The sequence below is a fragment of the Dipodomys spectabilis genome, unplaced genomic scaffold, assembly GCF_019054845.1.
Source record: "Dipodomys spectabilis isolate Male_0828 unplaced genomic scaffold, ASM1905484v1 ptg000017l, whole genome shotgun sequence".
NCBI lineage: Eukaryota > Metazoa > Chordata > Mammalia > Rodentia > Heteromyidae > Dipodomys > Dipodomys spectabilis.
This window is the reverse complement of record NW_024870694.1, coordinates 7595008-7615996: the sequence shown is the minus strand read 5'-3', so window position 1 is coordinate 7615996 and position 20989 is coordinate 7595008. Positions and strand designations below refer to the sequence as shown.

Sequence of the window (20989 nt, the reverse complement as noted above, 5' to 3'; positions counted from 1 at the left end):
AGCTAAGGAATACCAGAAACCTTCTAGTTTGAAGCAGTAACATACACCACACACACACACACACACACATACACACACACATGCCACTATGCACATTCACACGTGGGTGTTTGTGTATTATTCATTTGAATAAATAAATGAGTTGACCTTTGAGCAAAGACCTGAAAGAAATATGCAGTCAAGCCATGAAAATAGTTCAAGTTATATATCATTCTGTTAATTATTCAAATGAATGGATTTGTGCTATGAAACATCTCTGAGTTATTTTTCTTTCCTTTTTTGTTGGTGCTGGGGTTTAAGACATTTTCTTATTTGAGTAATTTAGAGAAAGTAAAGGAGAAGGGAAGATACCACTCATTTATCCATTTATTCATTGATCCTTTCAACAGACATTTTTTTAAATGAAAGCCACAGGTCCACAGTCTATGACTCAAAGGAAGCCTGAGACCCTCAGATCTATAGCAAAGGCTAAATTTAGTTCGTTATCTGACTTAAGTTCCTCACTGAGTTTCCTGAAAGTTAGGATGAGAGAGTTGTGAGTTTGGGGTTATCATCTTTGGTGTTGGTGGTGTTGTTCGTTTTCTTGGCTCTATCTTTTTTGGGGAGGTAGTAGAGGAGTTTGAACTCAAGGCCTGATGTGTGCTAGGTGGGTGTTCTATCACTTGATCCTTGTCCCCAGACCTTTTTATTTTATTTGTTTTAATAGGATCTCATTTTTTTTTTGCCCAAGCTAGCCTAGACCATGATCTTCCTATTTATGTCTCCATTGTAAGTAGGATAATTGATACATATCACCACACTTGGCTTTATTGGTTGAAATGAGATTATTAATAACTTTTTGCCCAGGCTGGCTTCAAGTCACAATCTTCTCAATCTCCAGTGTAGTTGAGATAACAGATGTGAGCCATTACATCCAGCCTTGGGTTATCTGAATAGAATTATGAGTACTGAAGCATTTTTGAGATGTTTTTATCATATCAGAGGCTTCAGGAATTCCTGCAAAGCACCTCCGCCCCCTCCCCACCCTTCCCACTCCCACCAAGAATTGATATTCAGAATGAGGTTGTACACATGAAAGGGTAACAAGAACCTCCTGGAAAAACACTTGGATGGGGACTTTCCTTGAATGAAGGTCCAGTGGACAAGACAGCATCCTTCTAGGACTCAGGGTCTTTGTGGGATGACAACTGGCAGAACATAACTTGTAAATTTCTTTGTTTCAGGTGATGCTACTGTGAAAAAGAAACCTACCCCCAAGACACCTACTAAGGCAGGTAATTAGTCACAGTCCACCTGGTGCCAAGAGAATTATCTGCCATAGGGGCTTTTCCTTTACCAACTGGCTGACTCCCTGGGTATGTAGTCAGGGTACCCTTCCCAAGATTAAGCTCCAAATCTGTCAGGCCGCACCTGCTCCTCAATCTACCTCTGCCCAGCCTGTACTTCACCCTTGTCCATGATGGCATCTGTTCTCTGATACCACTTGTGTGCCCACAGCACAGTCACCCAGTGTGGGCAGCTTTCCTGTCCCTTCTGCAAGATTCTGCTCGAGCTTCTTTCCTTGTGGTGGGATGAGCCAGTCTACACTGCTTCTGTGCCCTGCTCTGCAAGTCCCTGTTCCTCCAGTACTTGTCTGTTTTCCATGGAGAGATATTTGAAGACATAAACCACACCAAGCCCATCAGCCAGTGTGATCCAAAGGTTAGAAGGCAAGGCACTATTAAATTAATAAGCATGTTAGAACATCGATTCAAACCACTAGAATGAGACACAAACTCCTGCACAACCATGGTAGAGATATGTCATGGTAAGTTATGTGGGTCATTTCTATGAGTATCTAAACAAAGAGGTGAATCTTCCTAGCAGGTTCTCAAGCTCAATGTTCTAGATCAGGGGTTAATACCACCAGTCTTACCCTGAAGGTTTTGGAAGGTAAAAGAAGAACCAACAGACCAACACTGAACAATGGCAGCAAAAAGATCAGAATGCCTGACACCCTTCCCCCTCACTCAGTTTCTATACTGTCTCCTCCCAGTTATGCCTCCTCAAATCATCCAGTTCCCTGAGGACCAGAAGGTACGGGCAGGAGAGCCTGTGGAGCTGTTTGGGAAAGTAGCTGGTACCCAGCCCATCACCTGTACCTGGATGAAGTTCCGAAAGCAGGTCAGTAACAGGAAAGGGGTGGTCCAAAGAAAACCCACAGCCCCTGAACTGATAGGGATGAGAATTGCTGTGAATGAGACAGCATTGCTCTGCATCACTTTAGAAATGAGAGAGAGACTATAAGTTGTAAGGGCTTGTGCCTGTAATACCAGTGCTTGGGAGAATAAAGCAAGGAGGACTACAAGTTCAAGGACAGCCTGGGCAGCTTAGCAAGATCCTGTCACAATAAGATAAAAAAGGGTATAGTTCAGTGGTCAAGGGGCTTGTCTTGCATGATTGTACTGTGGGTACAATCACCATTAACCCTCCACAGAAAAATAAATTATAAAAAAGAAACGAGAGTGCCCTACTGCCCACCTGTCTCCCAAATCAGAGTTCTTATTAACATTTTCTTTCAAGTTACCCAGTACACACTATTTTAATAGACAATTTGTACAATAAAAACCACACACATGTGGCCCCTCTAATTATGCTATCTTTCCAGAATCCTATTCAGAATCAGGAAGATCCAAGCCTTCAGATATCTCCTTAGGCTCTGTGAGCTTCCAGGCCAGCCCACTGATGTCTGTCTGCAATAACAACTTAAATTTACCACATGCTGATGGGATCAACACAGACTTAAGGGCTTTCACACAGAAAAATTAAAAGTTAAATCAATTTTGGAGGTTGGGGCCATGTGGCTCAAGTGGTAGAGCACTTGACTAGCAAAGACCAAGCCTCAAGTTCAAACCCAAGTACCTCAAATAATAATGATCATAATAGTGACAGATCTATGGATCTACCCATTCTGAACATTTCAGGCAAATATATCATCTTTGTGCCTGGAATTTGGGGGAGGAGGGGAGTTAGTGTTCTCAAGGTTCACCCTATTCATTTTTATAGATGAATATTCCCTGGATGACTAGGAATACTACATTTAGTTTATCCATTCATCAGTTCTAGACACTTGAGTGGTTTCTACTTGATTAAAATCTCAGTAGCCACTTGTTGCATTGGATCACCAAAGGAATTAGATCTTCAGGGTGGGTTTGGCAAATAAATGATGGCTCAGGTGGGTTCTCCTATGATCTCAGGCCAGAATGGTGATGAGGGACTCCTGAGCCACATGAGAGGAACATCAAGTTCTGATGAGCATCAAGTCCATTTCAGATCTGGACCCTCTCAAGGGACTTGGCTCAGGAGATGGGACTTTAGGGGTAAGCCCCAAGTCAGACAAGATGGGACCCCCAAAACTTGACCGGACATATACCTCCTAGTAGGAGCAGGGAAGGAGGCCTTTTCCTGGCCTGAGTCTCTAGCACTCACTTCTGCCTCCTCTGCAGATCCAAGAGAGTGAATACATCAAAGTGGAGAACAGTGAGAATGGCAGCAAGCTCACCATCCTCGCTGCCCGCCAGGAACACTGTGGCTGCTACACCTTGCTGGTGGAGAATAAGCTGGGAAGCAGGCAGGCCCAGGTCAATCTTACTGTAGTGGGTAAGTCTGGGGACCATGGAGGATGGGAGATGGGGAAGACAGGAGGCATGAACCCCCAGGACTCAGCATCTCAGCGCTTTTCTTGCTGCCTGCAGCCTCCAACTCCCCCATCCTTCCCTGTCCTTCAATCCCATACTACTTCTGTCCTTCCATGTGCTACTGGACTCTAGAACCTGCTCCAACTGCCCACCCTCAGTTCCCCCCACTTCTTCTTGTTTTCTGGGGATGTGTATGTTGGTACTGGAGTTCACGTGAACTCAGGACCTGGGCACTGTCCCTAAGCTTCTTTATTGCTCAAGGCTAGGGCTCTACCACTTGAACCACAGCCCCACATCGAGAAAAGAGTCTCATACTTCACTGCCCAGGCTGGCTTTGAACTGTGACCCTCTGATCTCAGCCTCCTGAGTAGTGAGGATTACAGGCATGAACCACTAGCATCTGGCTACCCACCTTTCTTGAGTTCTAGTGAAATGCTACAAGGTTATGGGCTGGAAACCAGCTACTTTTCCAAACAGCTCCATAGGCTCTCCTGCATGTACCTTCTGGTCCTGGAAACCCTGGACCCTCACATTCCAGGCACTTCATAAACTCCTCCATCATGTCCACTACCACTCCACTCCCTCTGCAACCCCTACCTGGATCATTGCTTCCTTCTGACCTCCCTGCTCTTGTGCCTCATTCGGGAGCACTGCAGCAAGATCGTATTCTCCCACAGACTCAGAGCTAGGCTGTGCTGACCCCTAGGCTCAGCTGAGACATAGGAATCTGCTTTTGTGTCTGGTCAATGCTGTTTTTCAGTCTCCCCATCCTGCAGGTCTTAGTTACAGCTTCTCTGAGAAATATGTCATCAGCAAGACTTGGCTCAACCTGATTGTCCCCACACTTTAGATCTCTGTCCTTGCATTACTCCCTTGTGTCTGCTCTGAGGATGGCCTACCTTTGTCCTTTGTAAGGCCTCTCCCTTCTCCTAGGCTCTGGATCCCCAGCTCTTAGGTCTCAATTATCCTCTTATTCTTAACCTCTCCTTTTCCTTCTGTTCCTTGCAGCAACCCACAGAAGTTGCTATCTTTCCGAATGCACAGGCACTTGTCTTCCTATAGTGCTCCTTGCTTACGTCTCTACCTGTGCTGTTTCATCTACTTTTCAATATCCCTCATTTTAACTCATTTGGTGGTATTGGACCACCAAAGGAAGTAGAATCTTCAGGGTGGGTTTGGCAAGTAAATGATGGCTCAGGTGGGTTCTCCTATGATCCCAGGTTTAATATTTATAAAGAAACTCTTATTTGGTGACTCCAGGTAATCATTTCCATAACTGCCCCCTCAAAAGAGTCAAGAGCCATTAGAGGATGAGGCCAGTGATGTAGCTTGCTATGTGTTTAAGCCCATACCTGACAATATTGGCTTAGCCCCTAGACCCCATCTTATCAGTAAGCATCCGTTTCCACTTTTCCTTGGTGTTTTCTCTCATCTATCCTTGCTTGGATAACTCTGGCCTCAGCAACTTTGAACTGCTTTTCTGGAACCACTACCCCAGACCCCCAACTACCCTTGTGTGGTGCCACACTCCCTTCCCCCAGCCCCACAGCACAGACTGGAGTTCTGGCCTTTTATGGTTGAGTTTCTTATTCTCCACGGCCAGAGCTGACAGGGCCATTGCAGTGGCTGCCTGCCAGCTGGCAGGAGCGGCATGTTAAATACCGTCCTGGGAGGGGAATGGAATGGAGCGTGGGGCTTTCTGTCTGCTCCCCCCCCCCCAATAGAGCTAAGAATAGAATCACTCAATAAAATGAGGACTCACATTGATGGCTGCAGTAAAGCCACATTCATTCAGAGTCCATGAATTCAGACTCAGGCCAAAGTAAACCTGAGTTAGCTGATTCACCTGTGTGAAGTCCAGAGATATCTGTTTATTACCTGAGAAAGGGTTATTACGTAAATGAGAGAAAAACAGGTGTGCCCTGGTCTACCCTGAACGACTTTCAAACACTTTAGAAACATCCATTTACTGACCAACTAAAGAAGGCCAGCTTATCTGCTTTTGCAGTAAAACTCTCTTATGGCATATTCTGTGAAGATTTCTTTCCTGATAATCTGTGATTCCTTTTTTTTTTTTTTTAGACAATGATAAAAATCTAGCACTTTTCTCAGTTAACATGAGAGATGTTCAGCTGTTTTAGAGGCTAATTATTATTGTTATATTTTAAGAGGCAGTATAGGAATCTTCAGTGCTGTCTCTTTCCAAGCTTGAGCTTCTGGTCAGCTGCCCAGGAGAGGAGGGAGAGAGGAGAAGAGGCAGATCCAGATGGATTCCTTAACATTACTCTCCCAAGCAGGAGAAAAAGCAGGTCTCTGCATAGTTTTAAGGGAGAAAAACAAAGTAGAGAGAACCCCAAATGCCCAGTAATCCCCAAATAACCTCCAAGTTTGGAGCTGCATGATTTGTAAGGACAGATTTTCTTTCCTCGTGCTTGGCATGGCTGCTAAAAAAGATGTTCTCTTGATCTTTTGACATGATTGCCTGGAAAGTACCAAGCCCTAGGGCTGGATCTGCAGCTTGGGATCTCTTAGAGGCTCTGTCACTGACTTGCTAAGTTTTCTTGCCTCTTAGAGTCCCTTTCTGAGGTCACAACTGATCCAGGTAGCTGACCACTGAAGGTCCAGCCAGCAACTGTTGAGTTTAGCACCTGTGGAAGGATGTCTAGGCTGGCTTATGCAAGCGCCAAAGAAGCCTAATATGCATGAGGGCAAGGGGTGGCTGTGTTAAAATGGGAAGCAGATAAAAGCCTTGGATTCCCAGGAATAAGAGCATTGCTAAACACAAAATCCTGAGCTGGTGTCATGAGGGACCCTGAAGGGTTTCCCATTCTGTCAGTCGCATCTCCAGGGAGCCCTGGGAGAATTCTGAGGAAGTATGGGGTCCAGCTCCTGACACTGAGCCAATTTCTTCTCTGCCAGGCACTGCCCAGGGTGTCCTTCCCTCCCAGACTGTCTGTCTTTAGCATGGAGGCTCATGGGAGCACCCTGATCTGAGGGTTCTCATTCCTGGCTAGTTTAGCACAGAGGCTGGAAATACTAAAAAAAAAAAAAAAAAGAAAAGAAAAGAAAAGAAAAGAAAGCATAGAAAAGGTGGGAAGGAGGGAAAGTCCAGTCTCATAGGATCCTTGGGTCTTTCTAAAACTCCTTTAGGCACCAAATACTTTAAAAGTGGTAACATTACACTTGGAATTAAAGCACCCTCCCCAAATTTTGCATCTTGCGTTGCAGATGAACTGTTAAATGTGAGTTAGGGACAACTGTAACAGGAGCAAGACTTCTTTTACAATGTTCATTTCTCCAAGTTGTCCTTTCTTAACCAAAGCAAAGGGGACTCTAACCCTGTCCTCTCAAGTCTTCCTAGAGATTTGAGGTGGGGGGGGGGGCAAGGAGTATTTTTTATCTCTTTGTAGGCTTCTTTTTTTTACTTCCTTAGCGGATCTTGAGAGGATTTGAATCATTTGCTTCTGTTTTTACAGCAATAAACATCTTTGCAAACATCAGAAGTGTTTCTTTAAAAAGACCAATATATCTTTCAGATCAAACAGTTTTCCTGAGAGAGTATATTAAACAATAAGTGAAAATGGCTCCATCACTGGAGGCCTCTAGCATGGCAGAGATGCTGGGAAGTAGCTCTGACACGGTCCCAGAATCATTCCCAGAGCGGGTTGGATTGTTGGATACAGATAGATCTGGGCAGTGTGTTCTGAGCTGGAATGTAGAAGAGGCTGGGGAGGGAAGGGGTAAAAATAGATATATGCCAGATGCCGGTGGCTCACGCCTGTAATCCTAGCTACTCAGAAGGCTGAGATCTGAGGATCATGCTTCAAAGCCAACCCCGGACAGGAAAGTCTGTGAGAATCTTATCTCCAATAAACCACCAGAAAACCAGAAGTGGCGCTGTGGCTCAAGTGGTAGAGTACTCACCTTGAGCTGAAGAGCTCAGGGACAGCACCCAGGCCCAGAGTTCAAGCCCCACAACCAAGAAAAAAAAAATAATGAATATGTATATGTATATATATATATATACACACATATATATACATATATGTGTATACATATACACACATATATACATATATATATATATATATATGTGTGTGTGTATATATTCATATGTGTATATATTCACATCCGGATTTTTCTCTCCTTCCCTATGGACTTAGAATCATTTGAGAGAATTCCCTTTGGCTTTCCTGCCTGCCTGGATGGGAAAGTAGGAGTCTAGCACTTTACCTGTCTATGTCTGCTTACTTGTTGTTTGCCAAACCCCAAGGAGAGGTACAAATCAGCACCATTTTGCAGATGAGAAAGATAGACTAACTAGTCTCAAATTTACTACAGTTCACATATTTACACATCTGTATAGCATGAGCTTAATTGCTAGTTTGTAAGGCTCTGTAAACTCAAACTATGTTGGGGAGAGGGTGAAAGATTATCTGTAACTAACATAGCTAACTATCTAAACATCTGCTAGATCTGAAAAACAGGATTTTTATCCAGAAAAGCAACTAATGAAAACCAGCAAAACTTAAGGACCTCACTGAAGTGTTGGTTGCCATAATTTGATCTGAAGTTGGTCAAATCTGGTTACTGATCTGCATCTAGGTCATCTGAACAGGAAGGTAGCTAGTCAAAAGGAGGACCTTCTAATTCGTGTCCTCATTTCAATTTCTGTGCCTTCGTGAGGGCTATGACTTGCTGTTGTGGTTTGCTTTTGAAATTCTCTATCTCATTGCATAAAAGTCCTATGAAGATAAAGGAGAGTAAAGGCCAGGGGTACAGCTCAGTGCTAAGGCTTAGCATGTGCAGCATGAGACCCTGATTTCAATCCTCAGCACAAAAAATCAAAACAACAAAGAAGTAGGAGTGACATTTTTGTGCACTAGAAGGTTAGAAATAAAATCCTAAAATAATGATGATAGTAATGAATAGTTAAGCCAACTACTTCCTAACATCTGAGCTGTTATTACCTATATTGTCCATTTAAGGAATCTTAGGCATATGGCATTAATAGCTACTGAGCAGGAACAGATCTGTGTTCAATCTGGATCTGTCTAACTTCAGAGCTCAACCACTAAGTTATCTGTCCCCTTAGTAGGGACAAGCATTTCCAAAAATCTAGAGAAAGTGAGAGCACACTTCTATTGTATCATAGGTCACTGGCCTCAGGCCTGAAGAACTTCCCCCCACTCTCTCTCAAAACATATTTTTGATGGGAAATAGTCCACGCCTCCTGAGCAGCTTCCTAGATGTGTTTACTCAGAAAAATATGTTTATGACTTAGGCCAACTACAGGAAGTCATGACTTGTAGACTGGAAGATGAGCCAAATAACAGAGTTTCTTTCAAGCAAGTAGTAATATATGGGGCTTTCTGAACTGGAGAGTTTGGGCATAGCTGCACCTGTGATATGTGGATGAAAGATGAGAACTAGGAACTGAGACCTGGGCTTGGATTCACTAGGTTGTTTCTCCCTGTGACAGAATAGTTAATGTTCTCGGGATGGGGAAGGTAGGGGGAATATTTCTCAGTGGTACAATGTTTATTTGGCATGTTTGAGGCCCTGAGTGCAATACCCAGAAACCCTTCCAGAAAGAAAGAAAGAAGGAAGGAAGGAAAGAAGGAAGGAAAAGAAAGAGAGAGAAGGAGGGATAAAAACAGTTGGTGTCCTTTCTTATTACGAGTTTTAATGATATTGTGCTTCTCCATGTCTAGATAAGCCAGACCCCCCAGCTGGCACACCTTGCGCCTCTGATATCCGAAGCTCCTCCCTGACCTTGTCCTGGTACGGTTCTTCCTACGATGGGGGCAGTGCCGTCCAGTCCTACAATGTGGAGATCTGGGACTCAGAGGACAAGACATGGAAAGAACTAGCTACGTGCCGCAGCACCTCTTTTAACGTCCAGAATCTGCTGCCTGACCTCGAGTATAAATTCCGTGTTCGTGCTGTCAACATCTATGGAACCAGTGAGCCAAGCCAGGAGTCTGAGCTCACAGTGGTGGGAGAGAAACCTGAAGGTAGGAAGCCTTCATTTCTTCATTGCCTTGAAATAAATTCACAGCATATATAGAGACTTAATGAGAGGGCAACAGAGGAATGCTGAAACATCATCATGACTAGCAGAGCCTTTGATGATCTTAATTTCTAGGGCTGTGATGCTGATCCATACTTTAAAAACAGCATGTTGGACCTTAAAAAAACAAAACCAAACCCTGGATTGGTGGGCTATGGGTGTGGCTCAATGATAGTGTTTGGATAGCAATTTCAGTACCTTGCCACCAGTGGGTGATAGTGTGATCATCAGGAGCACAATCCTGGAAAGTAGGCTCTGAGGTAGACCTCACGTTCACAGACCACCCATCATCTTCTTCCTCCGCCCCTTGCATTCACAGTTGAATGTCTACCCAGTGTCAGGACTTGGGGTACAGAAACAGACAAGAAGGAGCTTAAATCCAGAGGGACAAACATATATACAGGGAATAGTTTACTATAGTTAAATAGAGTCACAGGGACATAGGAAAAAGCATGGAGAATTTTGTCATGGAAACTGGAAGTCTCTCCAGAAGAGTGGCACTTACACTGTGTTTGAGAGACAGAGAAGACACAGTCAGGCATTCCATACAGAGTATACATCATGAGCAGAGGCAGCAAGTAATGAGAATGGGTGGCATTCTGAGAAGCTTGTTGGTAGCCAGGACATATGGTATATGAGGCAGAACAGGAGGGAGCTGTCTAGGTAAAACTGTGAGGTTCCTCAAGAGTGAGAGCAGGAGATCCGGTTTCAGAAGTGGAAGGAGGGAGATAGAGCTTGGCTTCTCCAAGTATCACTGGGACCAGCAGCCTTGGCACCTACGGAGCTGGAGAATCTCAGCCCCAGTGCACTCAGGTCTTCAGAAGGTTCACTTTGATACAAGTTATCAAGACCAATTTGTTCCCATATGAAGGTTTGTAAAGCCCCAGAGTAGAGGATGGGTACAGAGTGGAGGATGTTTTTCTGGGCCCTGGAAATATTTCATACGTAACAAGACAGATGCATAAGCTTCTCATTAGCTCTCATTGGCTGCCCATGGCCTATATGCCCATATTGGTAATTTTTTATGGCCTGGGAATGACATTGTAAATAGCCAAATGGTCCTTGACAAAGAAAATGTCCATCTCTACCCACCTCCAAAGGATGATGGTGGACTAGCCCAGGGCCAGAAAAACCTCTGTGGTGATATCCAGAGAAGGAGATGGGAGGGCATGAATTAAAGACCCAGGATGTAGGATAGACCATTCTTGAAGATGTGTGTGTGTGTGTGTGCGCACACACGCATGCGCGAGCATGCGTGCGTGCACACATGCACAAGTATGAGAACTTGAACTCAGGGTCTTCTACTCTTGATCTGCTTTTTAGCTCAAGCTGATGCTCTACCACTTGAGTCATACTGCTAGTCCAGCTTTTTGTCTGGTTAATTGGAAATAGAATCTCACAGACTTTACTGCCTAGGCTGGCTTTGAACCATAATCACAGTCTACTATGTAGCTAGGAGTACAGGCATGAGCCACTGGCAGTCAGGTTTTTAAAAAAAGTTGAGCCAGGTGCCGGTGGCTCACGCCTGTAATCCTAGCTACTCAGAAGGCTGATATCTGAGGATCTCGGTTCAAAGCCAGCCCAAGCAGGAACATCCGTGAGACTCTTATCTCCAATAAAGCACTAGAAAACTGGAAGTGGCGCTGTAGCTCAAGCGGTAGAGTGCTCGCCTTGAGCTGAAGAGCTCAGGGACAGCGCCCAAGCCCAGAGTTCAAGCCCCACAACCAACAAAAAAAAAAGTTGAAAGTGTCTAAGATGACTCCCAGTTCCTGGCTTAACAAATTCAAGAGCTAGTTGGATATTTATTGTGAGTCATTGTGGCTAGCATACATTGAGTACCTGCCATATGTTAATGATATGTTAATGTTAATTGCTTACTATGCACCATTTCACTCAGCCCTGATAACTTAATGAAACAGACACAGTTATCACCCTCATTTTACAGACAGGGGAAAGGAGATGTAAAGGGGAGAAACTTCACAGAGCCAGGGAATGGTGAGTGGAAGCTTGAACTCAGAGTTGCCTGGCCGGAAGCCTGTGCTCCTGTGTCAGATTAAGGGAAACGGTCAGGCATACTATGAGCTGCCTCTAGTTCCTTACTTAAATGACTTGGGAGTCAGACAACAGAGGTGTAGGAAGAGATGAGGCTCTAGTTTCAGAACAGTTGAGCTGTAGAATCTTTTTTTTTTCTTTTTGTCAGTTATGGGGCTTGAACTTGGGGTTTGGGCTCTGTCCCTGAGATCTTTGCTCAAGGCTAGCACTCTATCACTTCGAGCCATAACTCTAGTTTTGGTTTTCTAGGTCATTAAATGGAGATAAGAATCTCACAGACTTTCCTGTCCTGGCTGGCTTTGAACCCTAATCCTCAGATCCCAGCCTCCTGATTAGCTAAGAGTACAGGTGTAAGCCACCAGCACCCAGCTAGCTGTAGTATCTTAAGGCCATTTGAGACCCAAGCTCAAGAAGAAAGGTTAAGCTACAGCTTCAGAATAAGTAGTGAAGTTCTTAATGCCATGGATATCGAAGAGGTCATCCAGAGGGTGGTAAAGAATATCAGCACCAGCTGGGCACCGGTGGCTCACACCTGTAATCCTAGCTACTCAGGAGGCTGAGATCTGAGGATCATGGTTCAAAGCCAGCCCTGGCAGGAAAGCCCATGAAACTCCTATCTCCAGTTAACCACAAGAAAACCGGAAGTGGTGCTGTGGCTCAAGCAGTGGTAGAGTGCTCACCTTGAGTTGAAGAGTGCAGGGATAGCGCCCAAGCCCAGAGTCCAAGCCCCATGACCAACAAAAAAGAAAAAAAAGAATATCAGCACCAACACCAGGAGCCAAAAGAACACTGAGGAGCCAGAAGAAAGGGTGGCAAGAAGGCTAGAGTCCATTGAAGATTCAGGAGAAGAAGCAGGTTATTCACTGAGCTCAATGAACTGCATCAAATGCTAAAAGATGAAAGGTGTAGGCCTGGTGCCGGTGGCTCACACCTGTAATCCTAGCTACTCAGGAGGCTGATATCTGAGGATCGAGGTTCAAAGCCAGCCCGGGTAGGAAAGTCCGTGAGACTCTTATCTCCAATAAAGCACTAGAAAACCAGAGGTGGCGCTGTGGCTCAAGTGGTAGAGCGCTCGCCTTGAGCTGAAGAGGGCAGAGTTCAAGCCCTATGACCAACAAAATAAAAATAAAAAAGATAAAAGGTGTGAGGGGTTAGAGGATCTTTGGTTCCAGCCTTTTGCTTGGTAATGATCTGTGAACTCAAATCCACAGGTTGCCCTGGTTAAAGGATGCTCAGGTGTGTGGAATGCTATTTCAAGAACAGGAAATGGGTACATCATAAGACAGAAATGAGCTGAGCACAGGTAATTCACACCTGTAATTCTAGCTATTCAGGAGATGAAACCTGAAAAGACAGAAAAGTCCATGAGACTACTAAAAGGCAGAAGTGAGCTGAGACTCAAATGGTAGAGCATTAGCCCTGAGCAAATAAAGCTCAGAGAGAGCTCCAAGGTTCTGAGTTCAAACATCAGGAATGGAACAGAGAGAGAGAGAGAGAGAGAGAGAGAGAGGGAAATGTTTGATGTACTGTGTTCATTGGCTGGAAAGGAAGTCATTCATATCCCTCCTGTGATGGAAACTAGATCTAGTTTCTAATAGAATGGAATGGGAGTGGAGGGCAAAAGGCCAATGCTCCTAAGGAGAAAGAGCCTACAGATGGGAAGCAGAGATCATTGTGGGAGACTAAAGCATCAGAGGAGCTTGGAGGGGTCTGGAATCACCGTGTAACTAGAAGCATCACAAGTATGAAACTCACTCTTTATGACTTGATGGCCCTCTTGAGTTTTAAAAACTAGATATAAAACAAGTATTTTTTTAAAAATGTTTTTGGCAGTCTGGGGTTTAAACTCTGGGTTTCATGCTTGCTAGGCAGGCACTCTACTGCTTGAACCATAACTGGCCTTTTTTGGTCTGGATTATTTTTGAAATAAGATTTTACACTATGCATGTACTCCGATCCCCTATTTATGCTGGGATAACAGGCACATGCCATCATACTCACATTTTTCTCTTGAAATGGGAATCTTGAAAACTTGTTGCATGCAGGATCAGACCACAAGAGCTGCAAACAGCCATGGCCCCCAGCAGGCCAGGGCAGCAGCTCCCAGGTCTATGGGATGAACCCAAGAGGCCAGGAGTGTTGACAGGCAGGTGGCCTTACCCTTGAACTTCACAGCAGGAAGTCTTATGTTACCCCTCCCCACCCCCCCCACCACCTCCAGCCCTTCTCCTACAGCAGACAAAAAGGAAATGGTGAAATTGCCTGAAATCCACAGGAGGGGTCCAGGCCACCCAAGGCTTTCAGACAGGAAGCCGTCCCATCCCAGGCCCAGCTGGAGATCCAAGAAAGAGAAAGCATTGGCAAGCTTTAGGCCTGACAAGCAGAAGTTGAGACAGGTTAAGGGTTGGGACTGCAAGCAGAAACCTTCTGTGCACTGCTGTGATGCCTGTGAATACCAAGCAAGGTAGCCGCCGCCTCTCTACTTCTGAACAGAATAGCGTTCAGAGACTGAGGGAGGGGTGGCTTAGAGATGGGCTAGAGCAGGAGAGCAGTGAGCTATGAAAACAGCTATAGTGAAGGCTTCTTGCAACCCACGGGCTGTACAGCCTGGGGTGGTCTTATCCCAGGCTACAACTCTGCTAGGCTTTCAGAGGCTGTATCCAGGGCCAGGCTGCCCTCTAGTGTTCACTGGGCATCCATACAGCACTCGTCTGCTACAGAAAAGGCCAGTGTGCCTGGAGGAGTGATGGCCAGTCCCACCGCTCAGCTGATTCTCTTCACTGATCCTCAGCACATTCCAGGGTGATAGGACTCTCATCTGTTGGCAGAAATACCTCAAGACCCTTTGCCAAATGGCTCTTCCACTTAGCCCTCGGATCTCATAACTCATTCTGAATAGGTTAAAATGATTTTAGCGGAAGTTCTTTCTCTCTGCCATTTGAGCTCCTTCCTTAGCAGTGGCAAGAAGAGAACTAAGTGGTCCCCTTTGTCATGTTCATGGCACTTGATGTCCAGTGACCTATGGTCACTCTCCCTCACTCTCTTCCTATCCTTCTGCTCTGGACAGCTTGCCTGCCCAACAGAGCAGAGCAGGATGAGAAGGGAAACAGACCCAGAAGCCTGAGGTCTTGTGCATGCCCAGCGGTAAGGCTACACTGAACAGTGAGCCTCCAGTCCCTAAGGAGAGGAGTTTGGTACCCCAACTAGCGCATGGGAGAGACAAAGGTAAGGGCCGGTGTGGCATTCGTGAGGGAGGCCAGGCCAGCTCTGTGGTTGCCTAGCTGTAGTCAGAGTGGTGGGGAGAAGTCAGCTCTGGAACTGGGACCTCTGAGGCTGGCCCGGAAAATGCCTGGTGCCAAGTGAGTGAAAAGACCCTCATGGCTCACAGCTCTGTGCCACTCTTGTCACTAGCGGAGCACAAACTGCACCCCCACCCCTGAAACAACAGGCCGGGAAAGCCTGCCTTGCCACTCTCACCAGCTTCTTAGAACCCTCTGGTCCTCTTAATATACCAGGGAGATGTGGCAAGGGGACAAATAAAAAGGCACCCGCAAACCAGAACCTCTGTCTCAGAACAGGCACGTGGAGGTCAGCACAATTGCTGCTTTGTCTCCAAGACCTGGACTGGGGACTGGCATCCACCAGTCATTCAGTGAACACTGGAATTGAATCTCCTATGTTCTGTAAAACCATGCTTGAAATATTATTATTGAACTAATCAGAACATCCCTGTCCCTCGTGTGCCTATGGGCCCTGTGTGGCACCTGTGGCTATGACTTCCATAGGCCTAAAGCCTTCCTCCCTGTGAGGCTTTTGCAAATGGTCCCTGGAGTCACAGTTTTCATGAGCTGATGAACAAACAGTTCATAGCCCTGTTACTACCATTGTCAATTGTGTGGTTTCCTTTTCAATCGTGTCACTCCAGAATTCCCAACTGGAAACACATAACATTTCTTGATAAGTCTTGCCATGGTAGCATTTCCTTCCAGTGGCCTTCCATAGACCCATCAAAACCTTCAAACCACCAGCCACCAGAGTCTCCACAGCAGAGATGTCCAAGGCTCTGCCATAGGCCACAAAATAATTGTACTTATTGTTCCTGATGACAGTGCTCTGCCATCCAGAGCAGCGTGGATTTCACTGTGTAGTATATAGTACAGGGTGCCATACACAGGGCAGAACATCTCTAATCTCCCTAAACATTGACTCTGCTACAGCATCCAGACACATGACTTTCAGGTCAGCCTAGTCATTGAGGAGTTTAACTCGGCACTTGATGCCCTGCAGCATGGGCTTGGTAACACTATTTAGACCAACATCCTGGCAACCTAGGAAGCCCCACCCCCGCTATTTCACAGCAAGACTTCAAGTCCTTGTCTGTCTCCTCCTCTTTTGATTTCATGGCAGCTTCCTTTCTGTGATTCTTCCCAGTCCTCTCTGTTTAGTTCGCTAAAACTAAACTTCGTCAGCAGCATTTGAAGAACTCTAAACAGATCACAGCTTCTGGTTTCATGCTCATAAACTCTCAGAACTCTTTTTCACCAAGAGGCACTTAGCCTGTGTGGGATCAGGTTACTTTTTCTCTGTCTGCTTAGGTTCCAGTGTTTCCTCAGCCTGACAGATGGGCTTGCTTGTCCACAGGTCCAGTTGCACCTCCTCCCCATCCCACACCTCCATCCTAGAACAGACCTTGCAAAGCTCTGAGAGCCTCGCAGCGTGTGACCATCACTGTCCCCGCACGCTGTCCCCTCATAGGACATGCTCACCTGCCAGCTATCCTTTGTCCTCCAGTCTTGCTGTGCTGGGCCTTCCTTCCACAAAGCAAGTCTTTTCCCATCTCGTTCTTATTCTCTTGCACATTTTCACACATTCCTATACACACACATAGTCATATGCTCACAATCACATTCCCATGCTGTCTTTCATACCCACACATTGTTACACTCACACTCCTCCCCCACATTCACACCCACTCACAATCACACTCACACACATCCACACTATTACACACACACATTCACTTATACTCACACATACTTCAGTGATCTTTTCTTCTCTCTGATTTCTGTCACATGCTTGCTCTTTTCCCACAGGAATCCTCCTTTGATGATTAGCTAGAACATGGCCCAATCCATGGCTGGCTGAGGAGCCCAATGAATCAATCTTACAACATTGCATCTAGGCAGTACTAGCTTAGACGGACCCCTGAAAATCACCTATTCAACTTCCTCTTGCACACAAGGAAACTGAGGCCCAGAAAGGGAAAGGCACTTAGCCAAGGCTGAGAAGCCAGAGCAGCTGTTATTGAGGGTCAGACTTCCATCAAGATGGTGGAAAGTTCAGGTTGTTCTCCCATCACTCCTGACAAATGGCGAGGTTCACCAGATCCATCCTGATCATGGGGATCCGTCCCTCCTCATGGAGGGACTTGCTGGCTTTATCTGTGTGTCACTAACCCTTCCATGTATCCCATCATCTCCTGAAGACCCAGATCAAGGGCTGTTTCTTCTGACAATATTCACTCTGATGTTTTCCTGCCTGCTTTGACAATGCCTTCCTCCCTTTGCCTGTTTGTCTGTGATGGTACGTGCTCCATTACCAAGTATATCAAGTATAGCTGTTTTTTCCTTTCCAATGAAATTATAAGCTTCAAGAAAGAAGGTGAGACCCTGCCTTGTATGTGTTTTGTTTTTTATGCCTGCCTAATGGGCAAGATGTTTGCCATACTGCTGTCATTTTATACCAAATGCTCAACAACTGGTAACTGGGTTTGACCTAGAAAGCAATTTTGAGTCACTGACCTTCAAGCCAGGGCAGAAAGGGATTGCTACAACTGTGTATAGGTTTTGAAAGTCCAGAGGGACTAGAAGAGACATGGAGGAGGACATGTGTGGGGACCATGGGGTAAGATGGGAAGGAGTGGAGATGAGGACTGGAAGAGGAATGGAGCTGGCTGGAATGAGGAAGCCAGAGCCTGGTAGTCTGCCGGTGACCCTGTTTACAGGTTATCCTGACCAATCCCAAAGGCTGCCTAGGTGAGCTGATACCCAGGAAAGCCCTTGCTTTCAAGGGCCTTGTGTTCTAACCACTGCATCCTTCCTCCCTACCCCCATGTCTCCCTCAGAGCCAAAGGATGAAGTGGAGGTGTCAGATGATGGTAAGTGCACACACCTATCCATGGGACAGGCTCTTGGATGGAAGGGGATGATCATGGGGATCTGATCACTCACCATCACCTTGACCTGTGCTCTGTAGATGAGAAAGAGCCCGAGGTCGATTACCGGACAGTGACAGTCAATACTGAACAAAAAGTGTCTGACTTCTACGACATTGAAGAGAGACTAGGATCGTAAGTGGAGTGGAATGCTGTCTCTGGGCATGGGGAGTGGGGTGGGGGGGTGTGCACAGATGTCATAATTAAACCCAATGCCTCTTCCTGTCTTTTCCCAGGCTCAGCTTCCTCCTAGGCTGAGCTTCTGTGGATTGCTGAGGGATGGATCCATGAATGCATCTCCACTGTAGGTTCTCTCTGGAGTTGTTTCTTTGTGGTTTTCCACAGGCCAGCTCTCCAGGAACCTTGCACAAGGTCTTCCTTTTTTGTGCCTTGGTGCATAGTACAACACTGAAATGGGAAGACAGGGTCTAGATCAGATTCTCTTTACATTGCCTTCCACTTGATCCACACAAGCGGTTAAGCCTCCAGTAGGAGGAAGGAGAGGAATGAGGGAGAATGATAGGGAAAGTGAATATGATCTAAGTCCATGCTACGTATATATGGAAATGTCATAATGAAGCCCATTATTCTGTACAGTTAATTTAATTTTTTTAAATCAGGTTGGGATTGTGGCTTATAGAGTGCTTGCCTAGCACGTATGAAGCCCTGGGTTTGATTCCTCAGTACCACATAAACAGAAAAAGCCAGAAGTGGTGCTGTGCCTCAAGTGGTAGAGTGCTAACCTTGAGCAAAAGAAGTTCAGGGACAGCGCTCAGGCCCTGAGTTCAAACCCCAGGACTGGCAAAAAAAAAAATTTGTTTAATCAAAAAGAAGTTATCACGTCCTTGCTGTCCAGCAGTGCCAGCTTTGGGGCTTCATTAACACACACAGCAGTCCTCACGGGATGAACATGCTCATCACTGTTGACTGGCACCACCCAGGGACATGGAGGGCACCTGCAGCTCACCCTACCAAGTATCCATCTTCCCCATCTCTCACTCCCTGAAAGAATACAAGAGGATGGAAAAAAAGAGGATGGGGCTCAGCTTTTATTTTCAGTGGTTTCAGGGAAACAAAGGCATACAGAATTCTTAGCAGCCCTGGGAATCACCTTGTCACTATAATTATGTCCCAGAGGAGCCTCCTGCTCCCGAGAAGAATCATGTCCAATCTGGGCAGTCTCCAGAGCATCCATGTGGGAGTGGAAGGGAAGGAAGGCAGCCACTCGGTAATTCTGTATTTGAGAATGATAACCTCAACTTACCTCAGGGGTCTCTTTGCATGGAAGTGCTCTTCATCTACAGCAGGGGTCAGTAAACTTTTCCACAAAGGGCCAGAGAGTTACACTGTGGCTCTGTGCTCTATGTCCCTGCATGGTAGCTGATATGGCTGGGTTCCAAAAACAAAAACAAAAACCTTAAGCCAAAAAGAGATGGGCCACTTTAGTACAAAGCTTAGCTAAATATGATTTCTTTTTCTCCTCCCTCTGTGTGCAGTGGGAAATTTGGACAAGTCTTTCGACTTGTAGAGAAGAAAACTGGAAAAATCTGGGCAGGGAAATTCTTCAAGGCATATTCAGCAAAAGAAAAAGAGAACATTCGGCAGGAGATTGGCATCATGAACTGCCTCCACCATCCCAAGCTAGTCCAGTGTGTGGATGCCTTCGAGGAAAAGGCCAACATCGTCATGGTCCTAGAGATGTGAGTGGCACTGGGAGCCCACAAGTCCCTGCCTGTGTCCCCCACACTGTCCTTCTCCAGCCTCCTATGCCCCAAGGTAGAACACACTACACACAGGGATGTGATGAGCCTATGCCAGACCTGGCCAGTGAGAAGAGAACTGCAGCCCATCTGCAGCTCGGAGCCCATTTCCATAGCTGGGGCTCCTCTAGGACCCCTGTGTCCTGTCCTCTCGCATCTTCCTGTGTATGTAAGGGCAAAGGTGTCCCTGGTTTCTAGGTTTCATGTGGGGGCATTCTCGCCTTCAGGTGGCTCAAACTGGAAAAGAAAGGTCAGGTAACTTTCTGATTTCTCTGGAAGAAAGAAGGGGCTCAGAATCCAGGAGTGGAACCTGCCGCTGTACCTTTGCCATTCTTCCCTTGTTTGTGGTCTTTGACTTCTCACTTATCAGAGTTGCACTTTCTCTGTGGGGTTTGTGCAAAAGCAAGGGAATGGATCAGATGACCTCCAGACAAGATTTTCCCAGAATCCATCATTTCCTTTACCTCCCAGTCCTTCCTCACTTGTGCACACATGCATACATGCGTGGGCGCACACGCACACACACACACACACACACACACATACACACACACACACACACACACACACACATATATACACACTGATACCAAGTTTCTTTTACAACATCTACATCTGCATTTTCCCTTTTTTAATCTGAATTTTTAATATACATAATCACACCAAATAATTATAAGAAAATATACAGTATTACTCACCATCAATTCCATTTCTCTGCAAGTTAAAGCACCGCTTCCAGAGGGAAACAGTTTTGTTGGTTTTATATGTGTTCTTTGAGGCTTCATTATGAAAATGCAAGCATATATGACTATAGATGCTTTCCATTTCCTGCCTTTTAACACAAAGGTAATGTATAGTACTTACAACTTGACGCTTTTGCCCTTTTCAGCAAATCCCTGTAATAGCCAGTACCCCCACAGGATCTCACTTGATAGGTATATCACACAGCATTTAGACTATCTGCTTAGCAAGTAGTCAGATGATCTCCAGTCTTTAGTTTTTGCAAGCATTATTTATACCATGTACACATCTTTTTGCTCAGGCCTGTAATATCCAGCGATGAAGGAGCACCAGGTTGGGTATGTTCACTTGAATGGGTATATTCACTGCATGCCTTGAACTTTGGGATCTCAGTCCATTGGAGAGGACCCATCAGCTTGTGGCCATTCTTCCCCAGAGAAGATGAGGCATGCGAACAGAATGGTGCCCTTCC

At 45.7% G+C, this 20989-nt stretch overlaps 1 protein-coding gene across 7 annotated transcripts in view; it reads left to right on the top strand.

The window, feature by feature from the left end:
* Positions 1 to 20989, top strand: part of Mylk (myosin light chain kinase) — a 194531-nt gene that overhangs the window by 139393 nt on the left and 34149 nt on the right. For all 7 annotated transcript variants that reach the window (XM_042667365.1, XM_042667361.1, XM_042667374.1 and 4 more), the window contains 7 exons: positions 1224 to 1274; positions 2036 to 2163; positions 3486 to 3639; positions 9392 to 9694; positions 17927 to 17959; positions 18058 to 18151; positions 19513 to 19716. In XM_042667365.1, coding sequence (XP_042523299.1) covers positions 1224 to 1274; positions 2036 to 2163; positions 3486 to 3639; positions 9392 to 9694; positions 17927 to 17959; positions 18058 to 18151; positions 19513 to 19716 — 967 coding nt within the window. The remainder of the gene's footprint in view (positions 1 to 1223; positions 1275 to 2035; positions 2164 to 3485; positions 3640 to 9391; positions 9695 to 17926; positions 17960 to 18057; positions 18152 to 19512; positions 19717 to 20989) is intronic.